This window comes from Perca fluviatilis, chromosome 5, assembly GCF_010015445.1.
Source record: "Perca fluviatilis chromosome 5, GENO_Pfluv_1.0, whole genome shotgun sequence".
NCBI lineage: Eukaryota > Metazoa > Chordata > Actinopteri > Perciformes > Percidae > Perca > Perca fluviatilis.
In genome coordinates, this window is record NC_053116.1 from 30,038,298 (window position 1) to 30,050,586 (window position 12,289).

At 41.1% G+C, this 12,289-nt stretch overlaps 1 protein-coding gene across 6 annotated transcripts in view; it reads right to left on the reverse strand.

Moving 5' to 3' along the window:
• The window catches only part of tafa5l (TAFA chemokine like family member 5, like), a 57,700-nt gene that overhangs the window by 30,056 nt on the left and 15,355 nt on the right, over window positions 1-12,289 (reverse strand). For all 6 annotated transcript variants that reach the window (XR_005639345.1, XR_005639344.1, XR_005639347.1 and 3 more), the window contains exon 2: window positions 11,375-11,524. Coding sequence is in view for 2 of the 6 variants with exons in the window: in XM_039801583.1 (XP_039657517.1) it covers window positions 11,375-11,524 (150 nt within the window). In the remaining 4 variants the exon portion in view is untranslated. The remainder of the gene's footprint in view (window positions 1-11,374; window positions 11,525-12,289) is intronic.

Here is a 12,289-nt window from a genome sequence, read left to right on the forward strand (position 1 = left end):
GAGACGAAGCAGTGGAAGAAAAAAAATCTAGAAACCTGTCATCTCATTGAACCGAACAAGCATAAGAAAATATTAAAACTGAGACAAAATGGTCATTTTGGCTTCCCCGTGAACAGAGGTTCCTCAGTGTGCAGGAGAAAATCTAAAGTGACCTTCCTCTTGACACAGCAACATGCCGTGGTGAGTTTTCATTTTCACAGCCATCAGTCAGGCGCAACAAAGTGTAGATTTATCAGTCAGTTGCAGATGTACTTTTGAGTATATTACAGCACAACTCAATTTCCAGGGTTCGGAATATAAGCTGAGCCCGCAAAGTGGCGGGAATGCTGACTAACCGTGGAGTGCATCAGCCCAGCCAGCCCAGAGTCGCGGAGGTTGGCTAAAATAAATGCCTTTTTCAGCTGCTGCCACAGTATCCAGGCACTCAATAGCTTGCCCTTGTTACTTTTCCAATGCCGCCCATGACAGTGTGACTTGATCTATGATGACTTGATGAATTACATGGTGCCGTAAGCCGTGGATCGGTCGCACAGCACTGGTTGGGATTAGAGCGTCGCCATGATAACTTCATCCACAACGACATCATGAATAACACGAGCAGCTACAAAACAGCAACGGCTGCAGTTTGGCTTCAGCCTGTCTCCATCCATCAAACCTATCTGTCCAATATGCTGGCACGAGCAATTGTGAACACATTAAAAAGCTTATATGGTACAACCACCCACACACACATCACCTGTATGCTGAACAGACTTTAAGCCTCTGAGCTGAAGCTGTCTGAAAATATCTGTCTGCTGTTATATTTCATCTTAGAGTATCGATTACATGCTGCTATTATGCAAATGGCTGAGGATTATTGTGCTTTTATTATGATATCTGTTTTGTGTTTAAACATGATTTCAGGCCTGTTGTATAATGTTTTCCTGTTTGTGATGTTGGCAGTGTGCAGCAGCGACAGCAGCAGCAGCAGCAGCAGCAGCAGAGGTGAAACAGCTGGCTGTGGTGGTTGGAAGAGACAGAGAGAGTCTGTCTGTCTGGTTGACACCTGGGTGGCCCATACTGTTGCCGGCGCTGTCGGAGTCCCACACAGGGACCGTGGCCGTTAGGCCAGGCTTGTAAGCTGCCAGAGACCCTGCTGGGGCATGGTTCTGGACCTCCAACTACTTTACACGTAAGACCATCTGTCCCCCCCGTGCACAGTGCCAAGCTCTGTCCTGCACAACATAGCACTGCCAGACGAGACTCAGAGCAGGGCAGGAGGCACAACAGCGAGTCCTAAACCAGACGCACTGTTAGTCTGACGAAATTCTTCCTCGGCAGAAGTAAAAAAATACCATCACATTTTTACTAAAGCCACAGGCAGCTCATGTAAAATGCATTAAGATGAGGTACAACAAACTAAAAGACACAATTTCAGAGAGACAGGAACGAGTATGTTAAACATAAAGTGAAGCATGAATCACCTAAACAATATATTGTGTGCCTCTACTGGTAATTTAATAATGATCCTAATAATGATGCTTTTTGATAAATATCCAACAAGATTAGCTAACTAGCTTTGCTGGGCACCAGAAACACTTTTACAGGTTTTTACAGGCTTTCTGGCTGGATAATAATTTGTAGTGTCCAGATTTTCAGCCCTCTGTCCTCTACACAGCACAACCTGCTGCCAGATGCCTGATGGTCTTTCACTTCTAATTATGACAACAGAAAAATCCAACATTAAACACATTTTAAAAGCGGCCAGCAGCCGAACTCCAAATTACTCTGTACTTTTGTTGAGCAAGCTGTTGAATTACTGAGATTGTTTTTTGTTGCATTTTCTTTTGGGGGCTTTTATTTCAAAATGGCATTGTATTTCTGGCTGGTTCATCAAGATGTCATCAAACCAGAAAGTTTGCCAGATATAATAAACCCATCTGGCAGCATCTTGATACTGTATTACCAACCTAAATCTAGAGCTGATTCTCTAACTTGAGATCTATCTCTAGATCTGTGGGTGCGATGCTGTCATAAGTGAGGTTTGCTATTAATGATGAAACTAACAAGATATTTCATTTTCCTTTTCCTGCTGATTTACAAATGCTGCTTTGTGGAAAAGAAAGTATTGATTTGCAGCATTTTAGGGCTGGAAAACACTGCCACTTTTATCAGAAATATAGAATTGCATGGTTTTGCTGTTGTTGACATGGATGGAAAAATTAGGGTGCGTTGTTTAGAAATTGAGAAGCCATTCTGTGGTTTTGTGTACGCCAGTATTCAATTAATGGATCTTCATTAATAATTTCCAAAAGCTTTTCATTCCCAAACTTTTGTAATTGCTGTTCAGCTACTGTCAGTAAAACTCAACTCTGCATATACATCTGGGCAGGAAGTGCTGTCATTAACTGTAACTTATAGATTGTTGAATTGTAGACTTGTTGATAAGTGAATAAAAACAATATTTTAGTTTGAGAAGAGAAACAGACCAGTGAGTATGATTTGACAGTGTTGTTGTACATAATTTGTGCTTTGATTTGATGAATTTATCAAGACAACAGGTAAACATGAAGAAGTGTTGACTTGCATTACCAGCAAACAACATCAACAACAAATTGAAATTAGAGTAGTAAAATATTTATTTATTTTCTGTGTCAAACATAAGCTTCTTTGAAATCAAGGTCTGCTTCTCTCTGGAGCTGATGTAAATTAAGAATACAACAAATCTTCTCAACTGTGTGTCTGCATTATACATTTGAAGAAAGTCTTCCTTTTGCTCACTTTTTGGCTCATTTAGTGTCAATAATCATTGTGTAGGAGTGTGAAAGCAGAAGCTTACAGCCAGTATATAAACTCCCTGCAGCCCGCAGACTCTTATCATCGTGGCCATCAAGCTACATACGATTACAGTGTGATGTGATGGCATGGCAACAACGGGCCAAGCAGAGAAGGGGAGGGAGCCGCAAAGAGTCAGGGAGCAGATTAGAGTGAGAGCAGGGAGACAAGCAAGGAAAAGCACATAATCCTCCTGTGTACAGTGTGCAGACTAAACCTGCACAACAGTGTCACACAGCAGTACAAAAACAAGGCAAACAAACCTTGAAATATGGCTTTAAAAAGACTTACAAAAGAAGTTATTTTGTGAAGAAATAAACTGCACTTGTCGCATAGTGAGAAATTGTTAAGTACGAATAATCAAAAAGGAATAACAGAGTAACATGTAACATTACATGCTGCTAGAAAAACGCAGCTGCTATCTTGGTAAATCAACCGATCAAATCCTAGGTAAATCACATATAACAAACTTTATTCGCTGCAGGGCTTAGGCATGTTGGTATGTCATTATAGAAGTGTGAATACTAGCAAGATGGCAAGGGAGATCAAAATATTTGTCCAATTGTCACCTTTAGGCCACAAGCTGCAGACTGTTGTCCCAAAGGCTGCATTATATGTACTGTAAGCCTTGGATTTTGGTTTCTATTCATTACAGGAAACAGCAAAGAGAATCAAATCCATGAGCTTTTGCTGGTGAGTATAATTGTGCAGATGAGATTCCCCAAATATTAACTCGTAGGGCCCTATTTTAACGATCTAAGCGCACGGCGTGAAGCCGTCCGCATGGCGTGAAGCCGTCCGCATGGCGTGAAGCCGTCCGCATGGCGTGAAGCCGTCCGCATGGCGCAGGTACGTTTAGGGCGTGTCCCAATCTACTTTGGCTAGTTTGACGGCAGAAAAAAGGGTCTGTGCGCCGGGCGCATGGTTCAAAAGGGTTGTAGTTAGTGTCTTCATTAATTCATAGGTGTGTTTTGGGCGTAACATGCAATAAACCAATCAGAGTGTCATCTCCCATTCCCTTTAAAAGCCAGGCGCGTTTGTACCTTGGCGCATTGCTATTATGATGGCAGATTTTCACCGTAATATTTTTATTTGTAATCTTTTGCATGTTTGTGCGCTTCCCTGTGTATGTGTAACAAGCATAGTGTGTGCGCGCTGTGCATAAGCCTAATCCTACTATGACATGTCAACATGTCACGGCAGACATGTTGACATGTCATAGTAGGAAAAGCACAGGTGTATTCAAAACCATTAATGATGGCTGCATTCCACTTAGGAGAGGCCCTGGTATTGTACATGCTGACTCACTGAAATAACTTACTGGGACACTTGATGGAATTGAGCCATTGTTAAGGTTATCAATTTCAGCAGTGCTTTTCCTACTATGACAAGTCAAAATGTCTGCTGTGAAAAACGTCCATTGACAAACATCAGTGTAGCTGTGTACTGTGTGAAAAGTAGCACTAGCACCATTCTTATCACTGAAAACAAAGATTATGTGCACTAGCCTCTATTCCTTGCTACTTGGGTACAAAATGGTGCAAAATCCATTATGATATACAGTAAACTGATGGTCTTTGTAATTTTGTAATGCAAGAATCGCTGTGCACTAAATTCCACATCAGTAAAACCTGCAGGGTGAGAGAGGATGTTTATTAAAGTTTTAGTTTGACTTGTAATCCATCCACCCCAACATGCCAATCATCATAACTGGAAGTGAAAAGGCTTAAAAACCATGTTAAGAGGTGTAATATCTGTGAATTTCATTAAAAGTCCCGGCTGTGGCTGCTGAAACACCGCACTTGACGAATGTATAAGGAAATCATAGACGTGTGCTGAATGACATCAATCAAACTGTGACTTCGGCACATTAGTGCCAATGTAAAATATGAAAAACCTAACAAGTAAAATGTTTGTTCAACCATTTAAAGCAAGACAGTAATTTTTGAAAGAAGACTCTCTTACAGAAGAAAAGTTAAATCAGTTACTTTTTCTGGTATGACCAGTAGCTTATGGTGGCTGAATATAGCTAAACAAACAAGCTAGATATCACTGTGCAACTGACATAACTGAATCAGTTTGCTGACTTTATGACTATTCCCCACTTGTGCTACAGTTACACTACATGTTAGCATTTGTCATTATCCTGTACTTGCCACTTGTGGCCACAATGGCCACTGCTAAGCAGAGTATGCCAAGCTCGGTTTATCCTTTTTACATTGTAATTTTTGTCTTTGTACATACATTGTGGAAAAAGAGTATCAACTCTACACTCAAAAGTCTAACAATTGTGTCGCTTCTCTAGCATGAACCCACTTTACACTTGAACCCAGTTAGAGTATGGAACTGGGAAACATTTAGGGCCCTATCTTGCACTCAGCGCAATTGCCTTTGTACACCGACGCATGTATCATTCCTATTTTGCACCCGACGCACAGCAGACTTTTCCCTCCACAGACGCACGTCGGTAAATTAGGGAATGTATTTGCGCTCCTGGGGGCGGTTCAGCAAAAAGAGGAGGCGTGTTCCGGCGCAAACGTTACGTAGTCCTATTTTGCAGTTTCAGAAAACAATTCCGCCACTGACCAGGAAAAACCTGGTCTAAAGTCAGTGGCGCTAGTCTAAAGTCAGTAGCGCGTTATTCAGATGCTATTTTAGGGGCGCATGCTTGGCCTTAATGAATCGTGTGCACAACTCGCATACACTTCTCTCATCTACAGCAGTTCCCATTTTTGAAAACCATACATAATTACAAAGAAAAATATTACTGAAAATGCGCTTCAGGTGTTTGGATTGGTCAGGAGGCATTTTACAGTACAGTTTTACACAACATTTCCATGAATCATGGATGTGTTGATGACATAAATGAGGAAATATTAGAGGACTTAAGGAGACGTGATGTTGAACTACGGTGGGATTGGACACTCCGGCGGAATCTGGTCCGGGAGTAATGCGCGATGCGCTCCTGATGGAGCGGGTGGACGGAGATAGAGTGGGGGGAGGAGGAAGGGGCACAACAGGTGCAGGTGGTGCGTTTGGAGGCCCATGCTCCATGGCTGCAGCAATCCTCTCCAGACTTGAGGAGATGCGCCCGAGAGGCCGCAGCAACATCGCCACCCGGCCAAGACGGGCATTTGTTACTTTGCCGCATCCCGGACAGCTCCCGCTGGCGTGCGCCAGGCAAATCCGCCGTCATAATAGCAATCCGCCACGGAACAATACGCCTGCTCTTAAAGGGAATGTGAGATGACGCTCTGATTGGTTATTTTCACGTTACGCCCAAACCACACCTAGCTACTTCAGACCAACCCATTTAAGATTTGCGTCGGGCGCAAGAGTCATTTATCCCGCCGGTATAATAGCAACAGCGCCAGAGATCCGCCCACAAAGCTACTTGCGTTTGGCGTTTCACACTTGCGTTTCAGATCGTTAAAATAGGGCCCATAGTCTCCAAGAAAATAAATTACTTTAAATAAATCTGTATTGACTGCTGTCCATGGTGCTGATTCTGGAGCTGTCTTGGGTGTTCTTCAACATTTGTGCTGGCAGGCCACAATCCCACTAGTGGGGAGTGATGGCCAAGGTTGGCTTATCTGATCAGCATTCGCATATTGCCTCACCCGTTAATCTCACTATATACAGTATATCTTATTGATCAGGATCCTGGTTGCTGAGACTTGGAGATGCCATGCCAAACGGCCAAAGGAAAATGTTTTAGTCATTATAAGTTTGGTGCCTAATATAAGTTTAGTTATTTATTTATTCACACTCCAACAGATGCCACTTGTTAGTGTGTTTGCTTCTACTTCTCTGCACTTTGGTCCTATTTAGCAATGTTACAGTTACAGTATCTCTCACATTTCTCACACAAAAAAGATCTGCCGTCATTATCGCACTACTGCAAACAAAGTGGACTGTGCAGAACAGATTGGGAAGATGTTATTGTCTCTGGCATTGCTTCACCTGTGAATCACAACTTTAGAAAAACACTTCATTATTATTAGCAAAAAGACACAAGTGTTCCTCCAACAGGAAGATTAGTTTATTGTCTTTAGGTGTTTCCATGCAAAGGCAGACTCTTAAAAACCTTATCAGGCTTTCAACCACACATTCTCACTTGGCTCACAGCTCTGACGGATCGTTGCTCCAACAACTCTTTATCTCATCTGTTTTTTAGATTATCTTGTCTTTATTAGATGGTGACAATGTAAATACAACCAGGTCACAAGGGGAGTGAGAGAGGGCCACAACATGCAAAAAAGATCCCCCATTGGAACTGAACAGGGGATGCTGCAGTTATATGTATAGTTCTTTCTACCTCTTTTCAAATTATTCAAAACTAGAATTCTATGAATAATGGATTACAGAAATGTTGTGTAATACCTGCATTTCTGCTGTCTCTGGTAGTCAGATACTGCTGAGAGTTCATTTCTCTTTTTATGTGTCTTGACAGGAGGGCATTGCCCACATCAGAGTGAATGTACATTACTTTGTAAGTTCGCGGTGTGGAGTAAAAGGCAACAACAATTTTTCAGGACAGAAATACTTAATATTCTCTGGGAAAAAGGAAAAGCACTGAAATGGCAGAGAACACTATAAACCTGGACTCTAATAGGTTTATAGTATAATTAAGTGACTGTACATATGACTCACAAACTCAATTCATATCAAGTTAATAAAAAGCAAACCAGGTTTTGCGTTCACTTAAAGCGAGGAATAATCATATGACAAAAAGTTCACAAGTTCTCACATCTAGAAGAGGCAGTGATTCCCTCCTGCTGCTGCTGTAAATTAGTTATGTTAAATTGACCAAGAGGCCAGTGAGCCCTTGCTTTGTTAATAACAGCTCAGTGAAAAAACTGGAGTATGCCAAAGCCTCAGTGAGAGACACAAATGAAACATGTCTAAAAGTCAGTAAATTGGTTTATGTGCTTAGAAGGGCAAAGGCATTTATGGGAATTCACATCAAAAGCAAGTGTAACTGAATATACCCTGAACTAAAGGTCAGAGAGGATATCTGAACAGTTGCAGCATTAGACCCATCGTGGTCTCGATATGCAGAAATTCCACCTTGTGATTATGGACAAATTTTTTAGCTGACAGCAGAAAGCCTTTAAACGAGCCTGTGAGCAACAGGTTGTTTCTTTAATGCACTGGCTATTAATGGAGTGTAGGGTGTGGTGCAGTGGGAAGCCCGTAATAATCAATTTCCTGCTGCTGTAATCATAGCTCTCTGTAAGTAAATTAGCATCTGCTGAGTGTTACTGAGAGGCGTCGGCAGAGAGGGAGTGGTGGTTAAAAGCAGTGTAGGGAGCGTGACACAAACTGTGGGACTGCGGTCTCATGTCAGGGCTATTAGATTAAAGCTAACATGAGTCATTGCGAGATGGAACTAATAGATGCATGTGATTGTAATATTGTGAGATCCAATCAGCATCACAGATGGACTGTGTCTCATCTGACTTATCACCCTCCTCTAGATATCGTCCAATAACACAGAGGGGGCTCTTAAGTATAAAATCTTATCTTACAGAGTGGATGAACATCACACAGTCTGTATTACAAGGGATCTTTATTCAGCTGGAGTATATTAAAAAAAAAAAACAGCGGAAGAGGAAAATTCAACATGAAGACAACAAAAGAGGCACAAAGCGATTGATAATTTGTTAATGTCACGCTGGCTGACTGGAGGAGTCTAATGTAGACAACCAATCACATAGTTGGGAGTCAAACAGTCTAAAGGGAGACACGCAAAGTGTTTATCGATTGGCTGGTTAAACAACCAAATTACATCGGCAGTTGCTTTTAATGGAGAAAGCAGTCTATATATTTTGTTCTATCAGAGACATTTTTTACTGCCATTAGCATGTAGCTACATGCAACAATGTTAACACAGCAGTAGCACACAAAAAAAAATCATCATTCATAAAAGGCCAGAGAAGGCTGGCTAAGTGTTGCGTAACACTCAGCCGAGAGTAGAAAAAACTGTTGAAACTGAAGCGTTCAGAACAGTTTACAGCCACGTTTAACATTAGAATCCAACATTTTAACATTTAGATATGACAGAAAATACGGAAAAGCATAATATGTAAACTTTAATATGTGACAGCAGGAAAAGCACATGTGTCATTAATGAAGCCTGTTGGCTGATTGGCACCTGCTGTTTGCAGTATGATTGGCTTATTTACAGCTGTGTAGCAAGTACCATCCAATCATATTCATGCAGGTGTACAGCGCGGACATTATAACGTGACACTAATATCTGTTACTGTGATGATCATGTCAATGATGTTGTCTGCTGCTGCAGCCCCATTCGCCACTCCACCCTCCTTTTTATGTGGTATTTCATGTTGTCGATTTAATGTTCATGTATGTGTTTATTGAAGATCCCATATTGAAAGAAATGAGAAATGTCTTTTTTAATTAAAGCAGGTTGAGGTGCTATAAAAATACAGTGAAAGTGTCAAAACGCTCAATCCAAAGAGAAATGCACACAGCCTTTAAACGAGCCGTCCGTCTGTCCGTACGGTTGTGATGTCACAATTATACTATATTTATAGACAGAAAATGCCCATACAGTGCTGTTACAGTCATTCCCGGCTGCAATGACGCTGCAGCAACTTCAAGAGCCCAGATGTAAAAATGCTAACCAATCAGAGAAGATTGGCTTAAAGAGACAGGGAGTGTTTCAGACAGAGAGTGAATACAGGTATATATTCAGACAGACAGTATAAGAAAAATAATGTGTTTTGAACATTAAAACATGAAACATGTTCTAGGAGAAACCTAAAATTAGGGTTGGGTACCAAAACCGGGTGCTAATACGGCACCGGTGCCTAAACGACCGGTATCTACCAGACCGAACTGCAACACGGATTTCGGTGCCTCATTTCGGTGCCACTTAAATGCCTTCTGCACTGCTCTCTGATGCTCTGAAACAGACGTTAGAGGCAACAGGAGTATCGCTGTACGTTCCGCTAGTTAACACTTCACTTGACAGCAGGTAATGTTAGCCTACCGTTAGCTAGCAGCTGGATTAAACATGGTTCAAATGCTGACAGCTAAACGGTGTAAAGGGTGTCTGTATTTCACTGTAGAGGATTCCAACAGCGGGACGTTAAGCAAAGTGCAGCTGCCGTTGTCGGAAAAACAACACAGACGTGGTGTGTTCACTTGAAATTAGTAAGCCTCGTGGTGCATTCAAAGTTATTGTAAAATACCCTATTCCCGGTTCAGGCACCGGCACCGTTTTAAAAGTATCGTTTTAGCACTGGAATCGGAAAAACCCCAAAAGATACCCAACCCTACATAAAACACAAGTATGAACTGACAATGACTATGGGAAATTTAAGAGCGATTGGCCGACTATAATTGATCATTTCCTAACGCAAGTGTCTTTGACTGATATAACATTAATAACTACATTGCATGCAGGTGCACCAGATGTAGGGCCCTGGTATTGTACATGCTGGTTCACTGGAATGGGGCACATAATGGAATGGATCTATCAATAATGTTAATAGTTACACCTGTGATTTTCCTGTTATGATTTTTCATAATGTTCCTGTTATGTCAAAATGTCTGCTATGAAAAAGGTCTACGGATTCTGTTGTAGCAGAGTTAATGATTCCACATGCCATTACTTGTCATTATCGCTATTTATTTCATGTGGTTTTAGTCACTGCTGTAATTTACTCTAATGTTATTTACTGCTTTATTTATGTCTTGTTTATAATATTAGATTCCCACTGGGACAGTTTTTTTGTTAAGGAGCCTTCCGTGCCAACTAGTTTCCAATGTTTATGGCCAAGATAACTGGCTAAACACGGCAGCTTTAGATTAACCGTAGAGATATGACAGTAGTATCGATCTTCTTATCGAACACTTGGTAAGAAAACAAACAAAGTGTATTTCCCAAAATGTTAAACTATTCTTTTAACTAACCTAAATATTTATAATATCCTTTTAAAGTACATCATCAACTTTATATTCACTACTGTGTCAAAAAAAAGCCACAACTCAATAATTCATCCAGTGTTCACTTAGTGCACATTAAAGTCAAATCTTACTTCAAACAAAAAAAATACTCAGTAAATAATTCTAGTTTAATCACAACAATACTGTATAAGTAATAAAGTGATCTAAGGCAGAGAGTCATGCCATGGACCCCATTTAGACACAAACATTAGAGGGTCACTTCCAGAATGTTGTTGTTCATTATAGTTATACATTACATGGTTACTAATGTTTCTAATGTTCCTAAGGACCAACTGAGGAACCTTTTTTAAATGTATTCAACATGGATTTATCCACAGAGTGTTGCTCCTTTCCAGAGCACCCTGCTTGACATTCACACACTATCACTCGCTGTTGCTGTGCCTTGCTCAAGGGGACTACAATGAGAGAGAGTTGGAACTATTTCCATTAACAGTACACATTTTTTCACTAGGTTTTCTAACCATTGGGACTCTTGTTTTCACTCAATCCAACTAAAATCAGTAATTTTTGCCCTCTATGGGACAATTTCCCTCGCCAGGGCTAGAAAGGTCATTCAACTCACCGTCTACACATGCTGGCCTCGCCCTGGTGGTCCCAGCAATCTGGCCTCTCCGGCAGGCGCAGCGGGCCGTCTGCCTAGCGATGGTCCGTCTGGGAACGCTGCTGTCTCTGTTGAGCATCACTATCTCGCAGGTTCCTACCGCCAACTGGCCTGCCGAACAGAGCAGCAAGGAACAAAGTACATCACATTAGCATAATGAGACTGTAATGAACATATTATAGAGGAGCAACTGGTCTTCGAAGGTACAATCAACAGGCAGCCTGGAGACAGGGCCCTTTTTTTTGGTATGTGTAGCACTGAACAGTTTAATACTCTCATTTCAGTCTCAAATTGAAAAATTTAAAAATGGATTTCAAAACTTTCAATGCAGCAGGCTAGAGTGCTTCTTCAGTTTTAATACAGTATGGCTGACTGGTCTGTTGATAAAAGTGTCTTCTAGTGAGCATGTGGAAACAAAGATCCTTCCAAGAATCTGTAAAAAAGGACATTTTCTATTTTGTTAGTCCTAACTAGAAGTTAACAAGCCTACAAGTCAAAAGCTGCAAGATATTAAAGTGCTAATACTGACTGTGTTAGGAATAAAATAGACTCAGCAAAATGTATCAGACCATTACATTATGAGATATTGAGACTGTCCTTGAAAGAAAAACAATATTGGGCATTTTTTCAAATACCTTAAACAACCTCTGTTGTGATGTGAATGAGGGCAAATTACAGAAATTATTCACTAGACAGACATAGCACTATGGTGTGTAGTTTGGCATATAGGTTGGAGTACTTGTTATCCTGTATGCACAGGTGATAGTTTGCTCTCAGTGTGGTGTGAGAGAGAAGTTCATGGGGTGTATAAAGTGGAAAAGATGCCATAATCTGGGAGGCATCAATATTTTGTTGTGTCCAAGTTGAACATTTTGG